The 20,119-nt window shown below is 36.0% G+C and overlaps 1 protein-coding gene, 2 non-coding genes and 1 pseudogene across 4 annotated transcripts; all 4 read right to left on the reverse strand.

The window, feature by feature from the left end:
• Nucleotides 1–779: 779 nt before the first annotated feature.
• Nucleotides 780–3,477, reverse strand: LOC112026964 (scarecrow-like protein 14; annotated as a pseudogene).
• A 3,692-nt stretch (nt 3,478–7,169) lies between these two features.
• On the reverse strand, nt 7,170–16,301 carry LOC112026967 (glucose-6-phosphate isomerase, cytosolic 1). Of its 2 annotated transcripts, none has more exons than XM_024059640.2 (24): nt 16,139–16,301; nt 15,775–15,865; nt 15,597–15,673; nt 15,308–15,389; nt 15,171–15,218; nt 14,746–14,901; nt 14,573–14,669; nt 14,384–14,426; nt 13,914–13,981; nt 13,683–13,767; nt 13,303–13,351; nt 12,769–12,841; nt 12,632–12,692; nt 12,348–12,414; nt 11,895–11,951; nt 11,728–11,781; nt 11,510–11,638; nt 10,365–10,428; nt 10,183–10,256; nt 9,471–9,524; nt 9,322–9,390; nt 8,375–8,464; nt 8,084–8,191; nt 7,170–7,653 (listed from the first exon to the last, which is right to left on the reverse strand). In XM_024059640.2, the coding sequence occupies exons 2-24, from the start codon at nt 15,823–15,825 to the stop codon at nt 7,603–7,605; spliced, it is 1,707 nt and encodes a 568-aa protein (XP_023915408.1). In that variant the 5' UTR covers nt 15,826–15,865; nt 16,139–16,301; the 3' UTR covers nt 7,170–7,602. The 2 variants fall into 2 exon arrangements, with proteins under 2 accessions (XP_023915408.1, XP_023915406.1); XM_024059638.2 differs by having other exon boundaries at nt 16,028–16,301.
• A 196-nt stretch (nt 16,302–16,497) lies between these two features.
• TRNAE-UUC (transfer RNA glutamic acid (anticodon UUC)) lies at nt 16,498–16,569 on the reverse strand. The gene has a single exon. It is a non-coding gene; the product is annotated as a tRNA-Glu (tRNA).
• Nucleotides 16,570–16,641: 72 nt separating this feature from the next.
• TRNAE-UUC (transfer RNA glutamic acid (anticodon UUC)) lies at nt 16,642–16,713 on the reverse strand. The gene has a single exon. It is a non-coding gene; the product is annotated as a tRNA-Glu (tRNA).
• Nucleotides 16,714–20,119: the final 3,406 nt, after the last annotated feature.

The following is a 20,119-nucleotide window of genomic DNA, read 5'->3' on the forward strand; positions in this document are numbered from 1 at the left end:
ATATATATATATATATATATCTTATCTCTTCATCTGATTGATAAGGTTGTGATATTCTTCTTCTTCTAATAGTGGCGAAAAAACAAGGATTTTACCGTCATTGATTTGATGTAGTACTATGATGATTTAATTCAAATCCAAAATACACCAATTATGTGGTTTGTGAGTAATGATAAGAGACAAAATATTTCATAATTGTATTCAAAACTACTAGTGTGTGATAAGTTGTGATTGGAACATTACTTTTGCATAAGTCTACTACTAACACTAACTATTATTAGTAGTAGACACACCATGTTACCTCAACTGATGAAAAATTTTGTCTGCCTCTAGACATGTTGCATGTTTATAAACACAATTATGAGCATTAGTGTTCGGATGATAATATTTTTTGACCATCTAATTCATTTTTTTGGGGTTTTTTTTTTAATGATTATGTATATGATGAACTGGCATGGGTTTAAGACTTAGCACAATGGACATTAAATCTAAAGTGACCTAGAATTGATCTATTAGCATGGATGTTTCGTTACAAGGACATCAATTGCTCTGCAGATTCAGGTTTGGTCAAAGGTACCCTTGCAATGCATATCACTAGTTAAATACTCAGCATATAAAACCCAACATATATCTCCTCCCCAACCCTTTTTGTTTAATCAATTAGTGGAACAGATGCCCATATTCAGTATCGCCAGCTACACTTTGAGAAATGTTGCTGCACATTCTACATTACATGTTAGAAACATAAAGTACAGTGAACACGAAAATTTGGTAAAGAAAGTAGTTCAAAATACAGTCTTTCATTTACACTCATTGTGAGAAGTTTAGTTTACAGGAAACATATTGGTTCACATCTTAATCATTGATCCTTGGGGTCTCATTACTTCCTAAATACGTAAGACTGATATAGCTGCAATTAGGCCAACCTCCTATGTTAAGAGCATAAGCTATGCAACAAAGGAGCAGCCTTGAAAGTTCAGTTACTATGTACTGTAAACAGCTAGTCTTATCTTGTATACATAGATATCTACGTCAAAAAACCAATTGCCTGAAAAAGTTTCCATCTATGTTACATACATTTAAAATGGAATATATTTGTCTCTTGAAGCACGGTAACTATTTAAGAATTGATATGCACGTATATCTTTGCAGTTAAGAATAGGTCTTCCACAGCATGATGATGAGCAGGTGCCCACAAGATCACTCCCAAATTATCCTGCTCCAAACCAGAACGATATAGTCAATATTAAGATCATCTATTACACAAAACGCTAATGGCAAGACAACGCTAACAAAGATAAATTTTAAATTTAACTAGAAAGTGTTTAATACCTTAGCTTTGTGTATAAGAAATCCAAGGCAAAATCATAGAGAACAAAGGGCAGCAAGTTGAACACGAGCTAGGAGTATTCAATGTTGCCTTAGTTGAGCAACAATGATCATGCATTTAACAATCAGGCCTCCAAAAAGAGAGTACAAAGATATTTCGTCCCTTCCAGCCCTGTAGCAGACACTGGCTATCTTCATCAATAACAAAATCCTTGTGGTAGCGTGATTTCAACCTGTCCTTTGCAGTGTTCATCATCTCCTGATTCAAAGGAAGCTGCCTAAATCCAGCCCTCACAATCTGAAGCAGCCACTGTTTGTTTGTCTCCGGCCTCTCAATCCTCTCTGAGCCCTCACAAGCTATGACATTCATTGCCTGCGGCCCATATGATTCACTCTCAAGAAACATCCTCTCCAGATTATCATGGGGACAAGTAGGTGTCAAGCATTTCAAATAAAGTAGAGAAGTGGAAAAAAGCCTGTCGAAATCTTGAAGTAAAGAAGGGTACACCATGGGCTGCATTCACATCCCCCTGTATGAAAACATGTGGATTCATCTTCCTGATCAGGTTCAAGACAGCATTTCTTGGACTCTCTACCACCACTGTCTCATCAAGTAGGTATTTGAGCGAATACATAGAATTCACAACAGGCACCTCATTATTGTCAAGTTTGAGATCTTCAATTTTGAATGGTGTCCCACTTTTGTGCTATTCCATTGAACTCAAATGGAACATTGAAAGTCTCTGCATAGTTTGCCAAGCGACGTCCTGTCTCCTCAACCCTCTGTGCTGGTCGGAAACCTGGTTCTGCAAAATCAATCCCAGTAATCCGAAGCTTAGGAGGTCCACCAGGCCTTGCGGAGAGCTGTTGTATGAGGGAAGGCCATTGAAAACCATAAAGAATACCAAAATCATCAATGTGGAGTCTTGTTTCGTTCTCAACTAAATTCATAATTGTCTTACTCGAGAAGAAATCGAAAACCTTAAAAAATGGAAATGTAGTATAAAACAGATGGTAAGCTTTCAGTACATCAGCAGCTGACGTTCGCCTAGTCATAATGACTTTGTAAATCTGAGTACCAGAGCCAGCAATGCGTGCCTGAAGACCATTGGCAAAATAGTGAGCCATTCTCTGCCTCCCATCCCCTACAGGAGAAGCATGCTGTCTGATCTGCTTCAGTCGCTCAGTGGCCGTCCTCTGATCATCTGCTGCAACAGCTTTTGCACAAAGTGTCAAAAGAGTTCTCAAATCCACCACACCCCTTTTACCTCCAGTCTTCCTCCGATTGGCCCTTACATTAATTGACCTTTTGGACTGATCATTGGGCTGTACGTTCTTGCTTTTCTCATTCAGCACAGCTTCACAAAGAACAGAATCACCTTCTTCAGAGTGTAGCAAAACCATATCAAACATTTCCGGACTCACAGTAGATTCAGTAGAAGTTGTTGACTGTTTGCTACTCCTCCCTTCTTCTAAATTCACATCCTCAGAATGAGGGTTATTTTTTGCCCTCAAACCATCCAGGGAGTACAGATTCCTATCTTTCTTCTCAGCCTTAAAAAAGGTATTCTTACTTTCCTCCTTCTGCTCTTTGACAAGAAATGCATTACTCTCCCAATCAATAACAAGAACGTCGCCATTTGGAAGAAACTTAATCGCTTCCTCAAACCCTCACTTAAATTGCAAAATAAACTCACTGTCATAAAGTGTTTCAGGAATATTACTAGTGCCTTCCAACAAGCTATAAGATGGCTCAGACGTGGACTGAGGAGCAATAATTGAGGATTCATACTGAACCAAATCACAATCCCAGCCATGAATCACAAAGTTGTTTTTGCTAGTACTACAACTAGAGTCACTGTGATTTAAAGCACAATATTCATCAGAGCTTTCATGGTTTTGATCCACATAATAAGGCTGAACATTATCAGGAGAAGGTGGATACTTCTCTCCAAGAAGCTCATATAATGATTTTTCAGCAGCCTCAAGTACTTCAGACCCCTGAAGCATGTAGTCCTTCTCTTCCATATCTTCTTCCATAAGCATCTGGTTTATGTGCTCAAGAACTGCATCATTAAAATCATAGTCCTCGTGGATCTTACTCGAACTCGATGTACCTTTTTCTCTTTCTCTCTCTCTCTGTCTCATCTCTCTTTCATTCACTCTCACACTTTGGGTATTTGCAAATCAATTATATTGTTCTTGCAGGAACCTTGTTTATTATCGCATATTCGGATTTACAATTAGTCTGTACTCGAATGGGAAATTGCCGTTGGCTTGCGTTACAAAGTTAGGTTTAAATTATCTGCTTCAAATTCAATTCATTCACTTTTGTTTTTTTTTTTTTTTTAGCTTCATTTCTTTAACACAATTACTAAGGCTGGAGCTTCTGTGCTTGATTCTTAAAAAAAAAAAAAATTTGGTAATTTTTTCATAATTTACATTCGAAATGAGAACTTGAGAGTACATTCATTTCATTTTCACTATCATTGTTTTGAATAGAACTGACTTAGTACATTTTTCATATTTATATTGAATTGAGAAGTTAAGGATACATTCTTTACATTAGAAAGAAAAGGAAATTGGAATACTTCATTTTCTCCTATGAAACATGGACATAACACGACACGGCAACAAGCTAATTCTTGAAAAGTTAGGACACGTAACTATAGGGATACCATAGTTAATTAATTAATTAAAATCATATATATATAAATATATATTATTTATAGGCTATTTTATGTTTATTTATAAGTTTTCAATATAAATAACAACTAACAAAATCTTAAAAAACATATCTAAAATTAAATGAATTATTTTCCAATAGATTTTTTTTCTCCCAACATAATGTGGACATGCATGCAGAAGTGTCCCTGGCATAGACATGCCAAGAGTTTTGAAGTGTCCATGTTTCTTAGATTTTCTCTATCACTGTTTTTGAAATTTCTTTGGTACCAAATTTTAATGTTATATGAATTTGAGGGCTAAATTATGTGCCTTGATGCTGTACTATCATGTAGTGATTTTTTTTTTTTTTTCATTTTACCAGCCAGAGACATTTGTGAAAGTTCGCCCACGTTGTGAAGCTCCTCGACGTGACATGGTGTACCCTATGAACTACACTCCATGTAGTTATGTGCGGATATCTTGTCTACGGGAAATCCCATAGCTATTTTGACAGGGAATCCATGGAGTATGATGTTGTTATTGTTCATTTTAATTAGAAAGGACAACACACATTCTCTTTAATTCAGCAGGTTGAAAAGATAATTAGAACCATCAAAAAAAAAAAAAAAAAAGGATAATTAGAAATGACAACACACATTCTCTATAATTCAGCAGGGAATCCATTGAATGTTCTATGTGGCTGGAAGCTAACATCCGCCTTCAGACTTAAAAGTATGCTACTTCCAATTTTGACTGACTTGTATACAATTTACAGTTATGTATATTTCTATATGTATTGATGTATTCAAATACATATGTACACAAAAATCACAATAGAATTAACATGACTGAGTTGGTGGCAGAAGCTTAATGTTGATGGCAGCAAAAACCTAGTCATGGTCAGAATAACTAACCTTGTAGGTGGCCACCCCTGCTCCCATTCCAATCTTATGTTACTCAAAATGCAGTGTCTGACTCCACCAATTCCAGTAATTCCAATATCACCTTAAATTTCTACCAGTTGTATGTTGTACTTCTAATCAAAGTGATCAAATTAATTTATTAAAAAATATTCCTTTTTTATATTCCACATTAATATTGATCACGAATCTTTGAAGCCCAAGTGATCAAGTTGAAGGGATATTAAATCCTTACCCTGAAACATTTTATCTTGAGTACAAAGGTCACATGAATGCTATTATGTCCATTTCCATTGATGCTACAAGGGAGTGGATTGCATTAAGCCTAGATGCTACTCTTAAATTATTATTGCATTTTCATTCAGGATACTAGACAAGAGCATGATTGGATATGGGTATCTAGTAGGTTGAAATTGGTAGCAGTCTAAAGAGTCCAGAAGGTCGGTGAAGTAGTTCAATGTGTAGCATAGAAGCTTCTGCATGAACTTCCAATCTTAGCTGTCTCTGTGTAAGGCTGATTACATAAATCTGTTGTTCCTTTTCTGGCTTACTTTAAAAAAGAAAAGAAAAGAAAAAATGAAGATGAAAATTGCTTTGCCTGTCAGTTTAAATCAACTAGTTAGAAGGGGACCAGATGTATTTATTTTGAACACTGGTTTGGAGATGAAAAGAAAAAGATAAACGGACTTTATCCCTGTTGAGACTTGAGACACTTATAGCAACAGATGATTAACCTTAGTATGATATATCTATTATTTTCAATATCTTATATTAAATGATTATTTTCCCTGAACTTTACACAATATATTTCATGTGCTTAGGCAACAAGATGTCTGTTTCAAGCTGGCTTCAAATGAGGTGTATCAACATATACTAATGAATTTAACTAGACAACATCGGAACTTCCTCTAGCTTCAAATGGTGCACGGCAAATAGGACAAGTGGGTCTTCTCACCAACCAAAGATCGATACACTGGGCATGATACACATGGTTGCAAGCAGGAAAGATCCTACAACTTTCCCCTATCAGAAAACCATCTAAGCAAACAGCGCAAGTCGACGTTTTGCCTTCATCATAGTCAAAGTGAAAACAAGGGAGTTTTTCCAACTCCTGGTTGGAAAGACCTGAAGAATTGCCTTCCGTGCCAGAGGGTATGCCATTGATACCTTCTGCTTGACCAACGAAATCGACGACTAGGTAGCAGATCACAACATATGTCAAGATAATGGCAGTAATGCCCATAAGAGGAAAAGGAGGGGGAGGGGGAGCAGTAGGAGGAAAATGAGGAAAAGGATGGTCAGGAGAGACCATGGAGTGTGGAGATCCTTTTGACATAAATATAGAGACAGCCTCAAGTCACCAGCCTATTTCTCTAGGTTCCATTACATGAATTCATGAATATATCCTATTTAACATAAAAAGCTTAGCTACCCCCCAACTATAGAGGTTTAAGAGCAAATTAGGAAGATATATGTTTAGGATTTTTTATTTGGCTTTTTTGGTAAGCTAGATTATGGTTGCTCTCGTGGACCATTTTTTTGGCTACTTAATGAATGGTATAATATCATGTGCTACATGATTAGCAGTTCAACATTAAGTCCGGAAGTTGGTGTTTTACAATGCAAACATAGCCCCTTGTATGAGAACAATGTAATTTAGTTTCTTTGGCCTAAAAATAATCGATTGTGCTAGATCATTACTTGGCCAAAAATCCAGACCCTAATTTGACTTATTTAAACGAAACCCTCGTTGCACTTAAAAGTTAAAAATCACATGGATTTTCCTTGCAAGTTAGAAAACCATACACCTTTTTTTTTTGGTTGACCTATGGATCCACCAAAAGGGGAAAACTGAAAAGACAGTTCAACACATCCTCCTCTAAACTAGCAGGGTGCCAAGTCCAGCTTGTCAATACATATCTGCCGAAGCTTTGTCATGACACCAGTTCCATTCAGAAACCTAGTCAAGCATGAGCATGCCAAACTTGAGTTGGGTCAAGAAAATGTCAGGTTCTACGATCAGTTTCTACCCATGGATGTCAATATTTCTTTCCTTTGTTAACCTTTTATGTCACCTGCACTGACCTGAACCTAGATGGATTACAAACATGACTTCCAATCCACAAATAAATGACACTGATGTGAACCGAAGAAAGGGCAAGTTGTCCACAACAGACCATATCAGATCAATCTGTGCGCATTAATTATATCACAACCAGTCTCCACGATCAGCCAATTCAATGAAGGCATTAGTTCAAGCAAATTATGAAGTTATATGATAAATGGGATTCTCAAAATAGTTATATAATATCTTAGTTCTTTTAGCTTCCTGTTTTATCGATAAAATTTACAAATATATTCATCACAATACAGCTCCCAGAATCTTGAAATCTGCACATGTGGTTTATATAAGCCCGTAGTCCCATCTTAATAACCAGACGTCAAAACTATCCATTTATTGCCCTCTTATTGAAGAAACCAAACCGAGCAGTTTTCATTGCACTTAGATGTCAAAAAGGTGCAAAACATTAGCAAAATCGCATGAATAAGTACCAATTATTAGCTTGATATCATGAGCTCATCTGACTTGAAGTTGAGAAAAAGTAAAAAGATGTATACAACAGCTGATACATAAGGTTGACATCACTCTCCTGACTTGGAAGCCCAAAAGTTTCGGCAAACACAATTATATCCTTGGTAGAAGGGTAGGAGGATCAGCAGGGATATCTACAGTTGCCTGCAAAGTAGGAAATGACTTAGCAATAGTGCCATAAGATACAACAAAACCTGTCTGAAAACTATCCACTCAGCCAAACAGCTTTGCCAATAGTTGCAATTTTAATATTTAAACACCTCATTTTAGAATGAGGCATGCTCACAATGACAAATTTTTAGGGGGAGAAATGCTGTCCTAGTTATTTGCTAGAATGACGGTCAAAACAAATGTTTTTTTGCAGCCTTAAAGTTGAAAGTGATTTTAGAACATCATGCTTCAATATCAAAACTCATTTTGAGAAAACTATCAGCTAATTTTTTTTGTCATATAATAACAAACAGTATCACCCATTTGCCAGAATTCTTAGGTCAGCAAATTTAATTTTTTTTTAATCCATTGCTTTCTATACTCTATGTACTTCTTTTACCAATAGGTGGAGGAATTGTCATACCTCTAAATATCTTGTTAACAATGTTGCAGTGCTAAAATTAAAGCCCTCCACTGGTTTGCCTTTTGTACGAGACGCATGAAGTTGCTTTCTGACTTGAGTAGCCAGTGACTGCATTCATGGATATGACCCAGATATGTAAGGAATATGAAATAAAATGTTAAAGTAACTGTGAATTAGTAAAAGCATGACAGTAAGACTACCATTAGAAACAGAGAACAAATCATCTATCTTACAACATCAAGCTTGTGAATTAGGGAAACAATATATTAAGGTTTCTTAGGTAAGACATACCTTCCCTAACTCAACTCCCCACTGGTCAAAAGAATTGATTCCCCATACAAATCCTTCCACAGCAATTCTGTGTTCATATATGGCCAACAACTGAAGAACACAGACAAGAAGTTCTGGTATTAGGCCAAAGAGGCAGTTCACATATACAGCCTCACAAGAAAACAAATACTATTTTTTTTTTTTAATAAGAAAAAAATAAATAATATTTTATTCATTGGGCATAGTAACATTGATTGATGTAACTAGTTAAGAGATTCTTAACCTATATAATCAAATCTTGGGTCACTTTTTATATGAAAGACATGTACGTATCCATACCACATGATGCACAAAATTTTCAGGACATTACTGATCCATAACAATATTAATAAAAACACGTGCATGCTCCATTTAAACTGGAGAATCTTCACTAAATGTATATCAGATGCAGGATAATGTTCAACCAAATACTGTACAGAACAATGAAATGTAATTAGAATGATGGAGTGAATGCATTGCACTCGCATAAATGAAAATGACATTCATTTTCTAATAAATAGGGGCTAATACCAGCATTTTAAAGGACAATAGAAGATACCAATGGCCACTTAAGGCAGTCATTAATAACAAAATTCCTCAACAAGACATCAATACATGATAAATTTGCATAGCCGAAATAATTTTCCTAGCGAAGTTCTACAACTACACTAAGTTCTAAGTAGATAGTTACTACGCTTGATACAACTGTCACATATCGACCAATGTCAATAAAATCTAAGCCACTTCATTCATCCTACAAATGGAAATTCAAGCATTTAATTGTACACAAAAACCTATTTGACCATCTAAATTCATCTGTGACACTCAATATAGAGAAGCATCAGAAAAATCCTTACTCCTCAAGTAATTTGAAATTTTGAAGACAATCAGCCATGAAATATTCATTCAATAACTTAAGAATCTCAAACCTGTCCAATATTGTAAGCATTTAATGATGGAAGCAGAAGGCTGAGAGAAGGCCGATTGCCAGAGAATGTCTGTAAAAAATGAAGCAATAATTAGGAGTATTCAGTAAGCAGTAAATCGAAGACTACTAGAGAAGCTAAAAGAAACTCACTTTATGAGGAATGAGATGTGGTGCAACATTCTCCTTGTGCAACTGCTCTGGGGTCTACATAGAAAAGATAAATAAGTATACATTTGGATTTTAAAAGCAGATGCTTTGCCACAAGTCAGATGGAAATGTATAGACTTTTTATTTTATTTTTTTCGGGGTTGGGGGAAGATTAGTAGGTGAAAAGAATTACAAAGACATTTTAAATAATGCAAACTTAAAGTTACAAGTTTGTGGATTAATTTTACAAGGGGGAAAATTTTGTGGATTAATATTACAAGGGGGAAAAAAATTTCTTTCTCCTTTTCTCCAGTTGGTTGGGGTATGGGGTGCTAAATGATTGTTAAAAACACTTCTGGAATACTTTTTTTTTGGGATAGATAACGTAAAAATATTATTAATAAAAGTGCAAACCAAGTACATTGGGGATGTACTATGGGGCACAAATCAGAAACCAAAATTACAACGATTAAGAAAAACAAAAAGTGAAAAACAAGAAAAATGAGAAAAGACTACACTCCAATCATAGAGAGCGTGCAAGAAAAAAGACTTAATCTCTAGCAAAGAACATTCACAACCCTCAAAGCTTTTAGCATTCCTCTCACACCAAATGCACCATATCAAACAATGAGGCACTATTCTCCAAACACTTCTGGTATACTTATAATTATGAAACTAAAAGAACATCCTTGATAGGGGAGAGCATAAAACTTACCTTCCCATATGCAAGGGCATCTGGCTGTGCAAAAAAGTTAGACATGAGCTCATCGTGGTTACTCACCACCTCACCTGAAAAATAAGGCGAATAAAAAATTATATACTGTGTTATTTAGAAATAAAGCATCAGATAACCTTCAAACAAGCCATCAACCATAAAAATGTGATTGTGTGAGATACCTTTCAGGTAGACAGGTTGCTGACTCTTCACAACACCAATAAAATCACAAGGAATAACACGTCCCTGAAAGTTTCAGGAAATCATTTAACACACTTACAAATTATAAGACATCATAATTTGAAGTTAGTGTGTAACTCAAGAGATGAAAAACAAATTCCATGGTAAAAATACTACCACCCAGCACTACATTGATATAGATCAAAATAATTTTTGTAAAGGTATCAAATAATTATAGTTGCACAAGTTTGTTCATCATATTTATCTTTATTGTCTTTGTACGAGTTCACTATTCAAATTTATTAATTGATTTGTGCATAATGGCGTTTGCTGTCAGATCTAGTACCTTCCACAGTTGAGTTAAAAATCAACAGGAAGTCAAGATCAGTCATCTCCATCATGGAAAAAAAAAGCTGTTATTGGGTTAGTAAGCATAAGGCAGGGTTTAAGTCAATACATGACAAGTAAACATTAAACTACTATAGGAGTTCCACAGCAATTAGATACAGGTAGGTAAACACAAGTGTACAACTCCTAAAATCTGGATGCTGGGATGAATGATGAATCAACACCTGCATGCACTCTTGTGCATGTGAAAACTGAAAACGCATTAGCACATTCGGCAAAAGTGGATACACATCTGAGAAATTAATGTTTCCACTGGTGCTAAGTTTTGATTCACTCTTGACCAATAAAAAAAAGGTTTTAATTTACTCTTGGAAATTGAGTGTGCACATCAAAACTAAGAGTGGCACACTTCCATGCTTATGGCAGGATTTATAGCTCTATGGATTATGATTTATTGGTTGAAACTCAGACAGAAAATGCATACTAAGCATACAATTGCACACATGACTACATTTTAAAAGATTGTTAATTAGAATTTTACCACTTTGTACCTGCTTTTTTTTTTTTTTAGTACAAATAATTTCATTAAATATAGTAGTAAAACTCAAATACACAAGGCATGAATCAGGGCAGCACCAAAAGATCCCATGACATTCCCTGTAGTTAAAATAACATCATAAAAGAAATAGTATATAAAAACTGAAGAATTTATTTTAAATGATAATAGAAATTTTAAAAAGCATTCATGCAATTATTTACATTATTTTGCGGTCATTGCTTAAAAGAACACTTAGATCACCTGGTGAATTAATTGGTAGAAGCTGTGCTGACCATTTGTTCCTGGCTCACCAAAGTCAATTTCACCAGCCTCGAAAGGTAGTGGGACCCCATCAATTGAGACACCCTTGCCATTACTTTCCATGCTAACCTGAATTTATTAAATGAAGAAGGAATACAAACATTCAAAAAGCAGCTCCTCAAAAAAAATGTGCAAGCAGAATGCTGTGGTATACATGCCTGTTGAATGTGTGGAGCAAACTTCTCCAGGGCTTGGGAATAAGGTAAGATGGCCTGGAGGAATACCAAGAGTCTCGGTGTTATTGAACAGGTAGTAAACAGACAACATAAGAAAATGTTTAAGAGGCAGCTGAAAATAAAGTCTTGAGCAGATGCTAAGTGCTTACTCTTGCAGGATACCCAAAAAATGAAACATTCCATACACTCAACAAACCTAAAAGCACCTGAAGCACCAACACAATGTTATAAAACATGTCATCAGTTATCTATTGCAATGTTAAATTTAGCTTCTAGAAGATCATCAGGATAATGTAAGACCCCCCCCCCCCCCCCCCCCAAAAAAAAAAAAAAAAAGCAAAATTGGTGCAGGAACATCAACAGTTGCACCAAATGGATCCATCTCGGGAGTTGAGGGATTCAGACAAATAGCCAAACCCAAAAGAGTGCAAACCTTATAATGGATAAGATTTTCCTCTTTGATGAGATCCATTAAAGCATTGGTTGATTCTGAAATCTGAAGCCTAGCCAGATTCATAATTGCTATTATCATACTATGATATACCCAATGGGTGACACCTGACTGTAAATCCATTAAAAATCTGGGTCATTAAGGCACTTACAGGTATATTTTTCTCATGTGGTGCTGAGTAGAAATGTTGATCAATGCTTGAGGCTCCCTTTAAGAACCTTTAATTAAGAAAAGACAACACTTTATTCAAGAAAACACTGAAATCACGTCAACATTTTCAAATATATGCAGATAGTTTACTTGAGCCTTGAATGATTGGAATACTAAAACTCTACTTTTTAAGAAAGTATTCTTTGATACTCTGTCAAGAGCTTGTGAGGTTTTCAATTCATGATGAAATGCTTGCAAAAATAAAGGAAGTTATAAGTTGCTTACTGCTCAACAACTGAGAAACCGTATTGGAGAGATAATGGCAAAACTCCAACAGCACTGCAAACTGGATCCAACAATTAAATTTCCAATTAACCATTGGATTGGCCATAAATGCCTCCAAGGAAAGGCAAATAACTTACCACTATAGCGGCCACCAACCCAGTCCCAAAATGCAAAAGCATTATTAGGATCAATGCCAAATTTCTCTACGAGCTGCACGAGAAACGAACAAAGATCAAGATGAGGTTAGCCAGAGGTTGAAGATTGAACTGTTTCAACCGTCTCAAAGTTTATTAATTATACTTTTTGATAAGTATAGTTGATTAATTATACTCATTTAACATTGATAAAGAGATACATATTATGTAACTTGAACTTTACAGAAGATTTTATTTTTTATTTTTTTGATAATTCAATTGTTACAACAAGTGGGGAAGGGAGAATCATTTGAACCCTGATTCTCCTCATACAGGAGAACAAATTGGCAAATAATGCCACTGAGCTACAAGGATCTCAGTGAACTTTTACAAATATATATTAAATATGACCTGTACAATAGACAGTAATAAATATACAAAGGTTGTCATGAAGCCGATTTTTTAAAATTTTTTTTTTTTGATAAACATGTTGGAAGGAGATGCTTAATCACCTAAGTGTAAAAGATGGAATAATACCGTAAGGTTAGTACTAACTGCCACCATATGCTTTGCAACTGCAGAAGGCCTGGAAAAAAAAAGTTCAATACGTTTACCGGTCTCAAATTCATTCATAAACTTTCTTTTGAATTATTTACACAATCTTTCCAAACTAAATAACTAAATCACATCTATTATCAGATACGGATAACTTCAGAATCCCAAAAAATAATAATATCCATATACTTGAAGTACGTTTACCGGTCTCAATTCATTCGTAAACTTTCTTTTGAATTATTTCCACAATCTTTCCAAACTAAATAACTAAATCACATCTATTATCAAATACGAATAACTTCAGAGTCCCAAAAATAATAATATCCATATACTCGAAGAACTAGAACTTTTAAATCACTAACCCAAGAGCAGCTGAAATCCATTCCCTAAGAGTTCGAGCATTCAACATAGTTTCAGCTGTTGTAAAGGTCTTTGAGACCACCACAACTGCAAATATCAGAAGAAACCCAAGAGAGCTAAGTTTACACAAAAGTAGCAAAACTTAGAGAGATTAAAAACACCCCAAATAAAATTTAGGTTACTTTTAAACAGTATTATGCTGGGAAATAAATAAACAAAAGACTGTCATTTACCAAGGGTAGTTTCAGGGTTTAATCCAGTGATATTTCTAGCAACATCAATAGGATCAACATTTGCAAGACTGCAGGGGGATGACAACAAAAGTTTAGCTTGGTCATAAAAATAATATACTTCAACATTATGGTATGTATTTGTTCTACATGAAATTCATAATCATAATGTGACAACCACAGTTGAGAAACCCTTAAACCAGACACATGCATTACATTCTGCTTCAGAAATAAAAACCAAATACACCATTCCTTTTAAAATTTCTAGCCAAGCACGGACAACTTCACTGTGCCAATCAAGTAAACATCAATAAAAGAATTAAAAGAAGGCTAAATCAGCCTTCTCCAACAACACTAGGAAAACCAAAAACTAAAAGTTATATATACAAAAGTAAGACCTCAAAAGGAAGATCTACATCTAGAATTTGAATACTTCATTACTTATGGAATCATAGTGAAATATTAACACTCACAAACGTAGCTGGCGTCCCCTTGCAGATTTGATAGCCTCTGGATCTGTAAGATGCAACCACTAAACCATGAACATGTTGACTGAGCTTTTTTGTACAACAGGCTTCAAAGATTTCAGTAGTAAAATAATACATTATCACAAAAAAGGGCCAACATAATGGTGGTGCACATAAGGGACTGCAACACCCAACCTGTTTGAAGAGCAGTGTGCACAAATAGAGGTCCTAAGAAGCTGCCACCAATACCAACAGCAACAACATCCTTCAGTACTTTTCCTGTGGCTCCAACCTACCAAAATTTTCCAGTTACCAACAATTCACATATTTCATGTCCAAATTAGATACTAATATCAGCTTTATATTACCCAAGAACCACTGCGGACTCTCTCAGAGAAGTCCTTGATCTTGTCCAGAACACTCCAGACCTCTGGGACCACATTCTTTCCATCACTCTGTATAACTGCATCCCTTGAAGCACGGAGAGCTACATGAAGTACTGACCTATTCTCTGTGCTGTTTATCTGAAGGTGCCAACAAAAATGATGAAAAACGAATCACATCAATTTTCTTTCTTACTTTGATCTAGATGGAACTGCTATTTATTTAAAACATCGAATTTCCAAATTTAGAATTTAATGGAGAAGAATAAAATAAAAATTAAGCAAGCACTACTGTCTGTACAGAAAATGATGTTAAACTTAAAATGGATGTCCAAACCGGTAGGCTCCATAGGTTATTAAGTTCCTATGAGATTATCAATGACTTGACCAAGGAAGATTATTCAACTTACATGCTCCCCATTGTACATGCGGTTAATATTTTCTTTAAGTTTTGCTTCCTGCATTTGGACAAGGATAAAAACAATTTATTTTAATAATTAAAAGACATGTATTCACATCCCACATACTAAATATCAAAAAGACACACCTCTGCCAACTTGAAGAGCTTATCCACGGTTTCATTAGTGGCACGCTGCCGCGAGTAGTCCAACAAAACCCCATCAAACTCACTATAAATAATACACACAGCAAAAAAAAAAAGTTATTAATGGCATTATATCGACATCAACCAAGCCTTAGTCCTAAAACTTTGTAATCAGCAATAGATCCTCAACAGACTATTCATATAAATAACATAATCCACTATTATTCATCCCTATGGTTCATGTTTAACACTTTTTATCTATACAATGAGTCCAATGGAGAATGAATCATACACCATCATAGACTTGCATCGCTCAGCGTCAGCCATCAAATCACGCAAATGAGTCTTCTTAATCTCCTCAACATGGACCTGCATAATGAAACGTTTTTTTAACATCACACACACAAACAGAGATTGCACGATACATTCACAATACAATTGCCTAGTATTGTATTTCAAGACTCAGTTACCTTCAAGTCCTTCCAGGCCCCGGTGTCAGAGATTAGAGTAGGAGAAGCCATTTGAAATTGTTATGTCAGAGTACTACTACGCAACCAAATCCTGTTCCAAAATGGTAGAAAATTATGTTTAGAAGGATTAACAGAATCTACAGCATAAACTTTCGCAAAAAGGAAATTTAATTTAATAATAATAATAAAAAGAATTGCAGATAAAAGCGACGAGATATTCAAATTAGAAGGATCGGAAAGGGAAAGTGATTACCGATTTTGATGGTGGCAAAGGAAATAAGAATCCAAAAAAAGCAAGAAGAAGAAGAAGAAAAAAGAAGAATTGAAATAGGGAAGTGAGAGAGCGGACTGGTGAGAGTGATACCTGAGGGAGAGAAGCTATGAAAGCGAGAGAGAGAGAGAGACAGAGAGAGAGAGAGAGATTGTGTGTTTGATTTTATAGGGTGGGGACTGGGGAGTTGATGGTGAGAGAATAAGTTCGAGGATTAGAAGAAGATCATGAAAGACTTGTGTTGTGTAGTACTTTAGTAAAATGACTAATAAATGGGGGTAGCGCGCGTGTGGAAGTGGTGAAACCGTGCATGAAAGAGACCAAACAAACGAAGTTTCCACGTGTGGCGTGGCGTGAAGGAGGGGGTATATGTCTTTATGGGATGCGGATTCCAAATTTTATCTCTTTAAACGTCATCGTTTCGAGTAGCGTCCGTAAAAATTAAAAAAAATTTCCGTTGCCGGGAATCGAACCCGGGTCTCCTGGGTGAAAGCCAGATATCCTAACCGCTGGACGACAACGGATTCTTTTGTCTGAAAGTGTATTTCAATTTGATTTATTTAATAAATCTTAAAAAGATTAAAAATTAAAAAAGCTTCCGTTGCCGGGAATCGAACCCGGGTCTCCTGGGTGAAAGCCAGACATCCTAACCGCTGGACGACAACGGATTTGTTATTGTTATCTAATGTAATATGATTCCTTTTAGTTTCAGACTAGATAAGAAAATTTAAAATTTCGGCGAAACTACACTACTAGTACTTGAAGTTTACCCATAAGCGCAATTGGTTCCTCAAGTTTGAAGAGAGCACAATTAGTCCCTTGAATTTTAAAACTGAGTTGTATTGGTCCTTTTACTAACTGCTATTAACGGTGTTACTTACATGGTTAATGGAACAATAACTTGGCATGTTTTTAATTAAAAATTAAAAAAAAAAATTTCCATGAATGATGAAATTGAAAAATCATATTGACTGGATTAAAAACAAATTTAATATTTGTTTAACAAAGGCACGACAGAGAGAGAAAGAGAAGGGGAAGTGAGAGATTGACAGCCACAAGAACTAAAATGGAATTTCCATCGCAATCAGATCAGGCTGAGAAGAACCATACATGTCGCCAACCATTAAGGAGATCAGACTGAACAGATCGGATAATCACTGGGTGGCGATCGGATTCGGGAGAAATAGGAGAATCCAGAAACTCTGAAGACCCAGTGAGATAACAACGGAGAATGGCACAATCCGGTGAGATCTTGGTAGAAAGAGACGAATAATGGAGAAGATCTAGTGAGATCTAGTTTAGATTAGATCTCATTGAATCTGGCAGATCTAGCCATATTGTACTTGGGTCATCATTGATCAACCCGCTAGAGTTGGGTTTTGAAGGCAGAGACCTGTCATCGACCTCCACAGCCATCGAATTTGTTCGAGTCTGGTTTGAATCCGATTGGATCCCTTGGGTGGGTCAAGTTAGTCAGTCTCTTGGACACCCTTGGGTACGCGACAACTATTTGATTGATGTCAAAAAATTATTCTGCGGCAACTCTTTGTTAAAATTATTTTTATTGTTGTTGGTGATGCTAAAAGATTTTAAATCTGTGTTTCTACTATCTAGAACACCCTAAATGCTTTAAAAAAAAAAAAATTTATTTAACAGTTCATATGATTTTAAATTTGTGTTACTACTATCTCGTCGTGCCTTTGTTAAACAAATATTAGATTTATTTTTAATCCAGTCATTTTTCAATTTCATCGTTCGTGGAAACTTTTTTTTTTTTAATTTTTAATTAAAAATATGCCACATCATTTAAAAAAATTTCAAGTCATTGTTCCGTTAGCCATGTAAGTAACACCGTTAACAGCAGTTAATAAAAGGATCAATACAATTCAATTTTAAAACTTAAAGGACTAATTGTGCTCTTTTCAAACTTGAGGGACCAATTGCGCACACAGTGTAAACTTCAAGGACCAATAGTGTAGTTTCGCCTAAAATTTCAGATGCGGCTGAAGGCCAGGTCTTTCTGTTGTGGCCAAAATTGGGATCAAAGCTCTAGAACATATGATAAAATCATGTTGAAAGCATTCATTGGGTTTCCTAGCAGATTATCTAATGATCATTTTATCAATAATTTATAATTTAAAAAAAAATAGAAAATAGAAACGAAAGACCATGAGACAGTATGATATCAAAGAACTCTTAGCTCGCTTTTCCATGCCTTAGGCTGTGTTTGTTTTGGCTTCAAATGGTTTCTGAAAATCATTTTCCGTAAAATAGGCTGTTTGGGTGCGCAAGGAAAATTGGGTCAAACGGAAAATCATTTCCGTTGACCGTAAATAAGCCTTCTGATTACGGAAAACCATTTCCGTTTCTATTTTACCTTCAATTCACTTCCGGAAAAGAGAGAAAGAGAGAGAGAAAGAAGGACCAGACGCGCAATAGGGAGAAAGAGAGAGAGAAAGGACTCAGACGCGCACCCAGACCGCCGTCGTTGTCCCCTCCACACGACGGTGAGAGAGACCGATCGCACCCAGACAGATCGCACCCCACCGAAGACCGATCACCCAGACCGATCGCACCCCACCGAGATCGCATCACGCTCTTCAACGTCGCCTGCGAACCCCGAGCTCCAGTCCGACGATCGCATGCACCAGATCGCATCGGTCTCGTCGATCGCAACACTGCGCCGATCACACCGCGCCGCTCGATCTCGCCTCCGCTCGATCTCGTCGTTTCCCATGACCGATCTCATTGCCCATGACGGATCTCTCCCTGTCCATCCATTTTTGATCACTCTCTCGTCCTCGCTCTCTCAGTTTGACCGAATGTGGATTTGATCGAATGGAGTTGTTGTGATTTTTGTTTTTTGAAGTTTATACGTTGAAATTTCTATTATAAAATTTGTTTGGGAACTGAGAAAATGGGTAAGAAAATGTGAGAAAGTGTAGGAAAATAGCATTTTCAGTATGCAACCAAACACATGAAAATATTTTCTAGAAAATTTTTCATAATGCAGCCAAACACTCAGAAAATATTTTCCTTTCCTGAAAATACCATTTCCGGAAAATATCTATTTTCCGGAAAATATTTTACGGCAACCAAACACAGCCTTAATCGCTGACAATTACAAATGTAAAAGGATGTGACTTGTTCACTTATTACCCACCGAATGCCACAAAAAGAGGCCGAAGCCCTTGTAGAATTTGGGTTCGTATTCCTTTTCATAATGAACATAATATGGTTGAATTTCATAATGAACATAATATGGTTGAATGAAATTATGGCAAATAACTAAGGTGGCAAAGTAAGTTTAAACTCCTTTGTCTATTCAAATTTATCCACTCTAATTGAACTCAAACCCACCAAATTATTAGTTGGGTTAAATGGGCATCAATTTAATTAGACCTAGTGATTATTGGGTTTTAATTAAAAACCAATTGAGCTCCATTTAACCCAAAAACAATATAGCTAAATTCAACCTAGTCCTTCCCATTAAAAAAAAAAAAAAAAACAAACAAACAAACAAAGAAAGCAGTATATGAACAATCAAAGTATAAATTTATATTTTTCCTATGGATTATTTTCTCAGCAAACAATCATAGAAATCGGAAAAGTAAAGTAGAGAATTTTAGAACCTTGAACAGTGCTCATTTCCTTCTTGACCTTAGCTTGCATTTCACGGAGAGCAGCAGCTTCTTCTTCCATTTCCTTCAACCGCTTCTTCATTTCATCCAGCTCCTGCAATCAATCCGATAATCAACGATGATGATGATCGAATCAACCATGGCCGTCCGATTCCTCGCCGGTGCAAATCTCTCTCTCTCTCTCTCTCTCTCTCTAATATATAGAAACAAAGTTTTAGTTTCCTTTACTCTTTCTTCCATTTTCTCGGTTGCCAAACAGAGGATAGCGTAGAGACACCCCTCTCAAAAAAGGAAAAAAAGGGGAGGACCCTGACTGCACCGTCGACGGCAGCGGACATATCGACGTCGGTGGCGTGATTTATTTTATTTATTTTAAATTTAGGTAATTTAAGAATGGAGCTTGAAATGACATTTCTTTGTATTTGTTTCACTG

The sequence above is a fragment of the Quercus suber genome, unplaced genomic scaffold, assembly GCF_002906115.3.
Source record: "Quercus suber isolate HL8 unplaced genomic scaffold, Cork oak 2.0 scaffold_312, whole genome shotgun sequence".
Taxonomy (NCBI): domain Eukaryota; kingdom Viridiplantae; phylum Streptophyta; class Magnoliopsida; order Fagales; family Fagaceae; genus Quercus; species Quercus suber.

Excerpts from the sequence above, each read along its gene's own strand:
- LOC112026967 (XM_024059640.2), bottom strand. The coding sequence starts at position 15,825 with ATGGCTTCTCCTACTCTAATCTCTGACACCGGGGCCTGGAAGGACTTG. Across the intron at positions 12,415-12,631 it reads GGTTTCTCAGTTGTTGAGCA|GTTCTTAAAGGGAGCCTCAA; the intron begins GTAAGCAACTTA and ends TCTTAATTAAAG. Across the intron at positions 11,952-12,347 it reads CACATGAGAAAAATATACCT|GTGCTTTTAGGTTTGTTGAG; the intron begins GTAAGTGCCTTA and ends TTGGTGCTTCAG.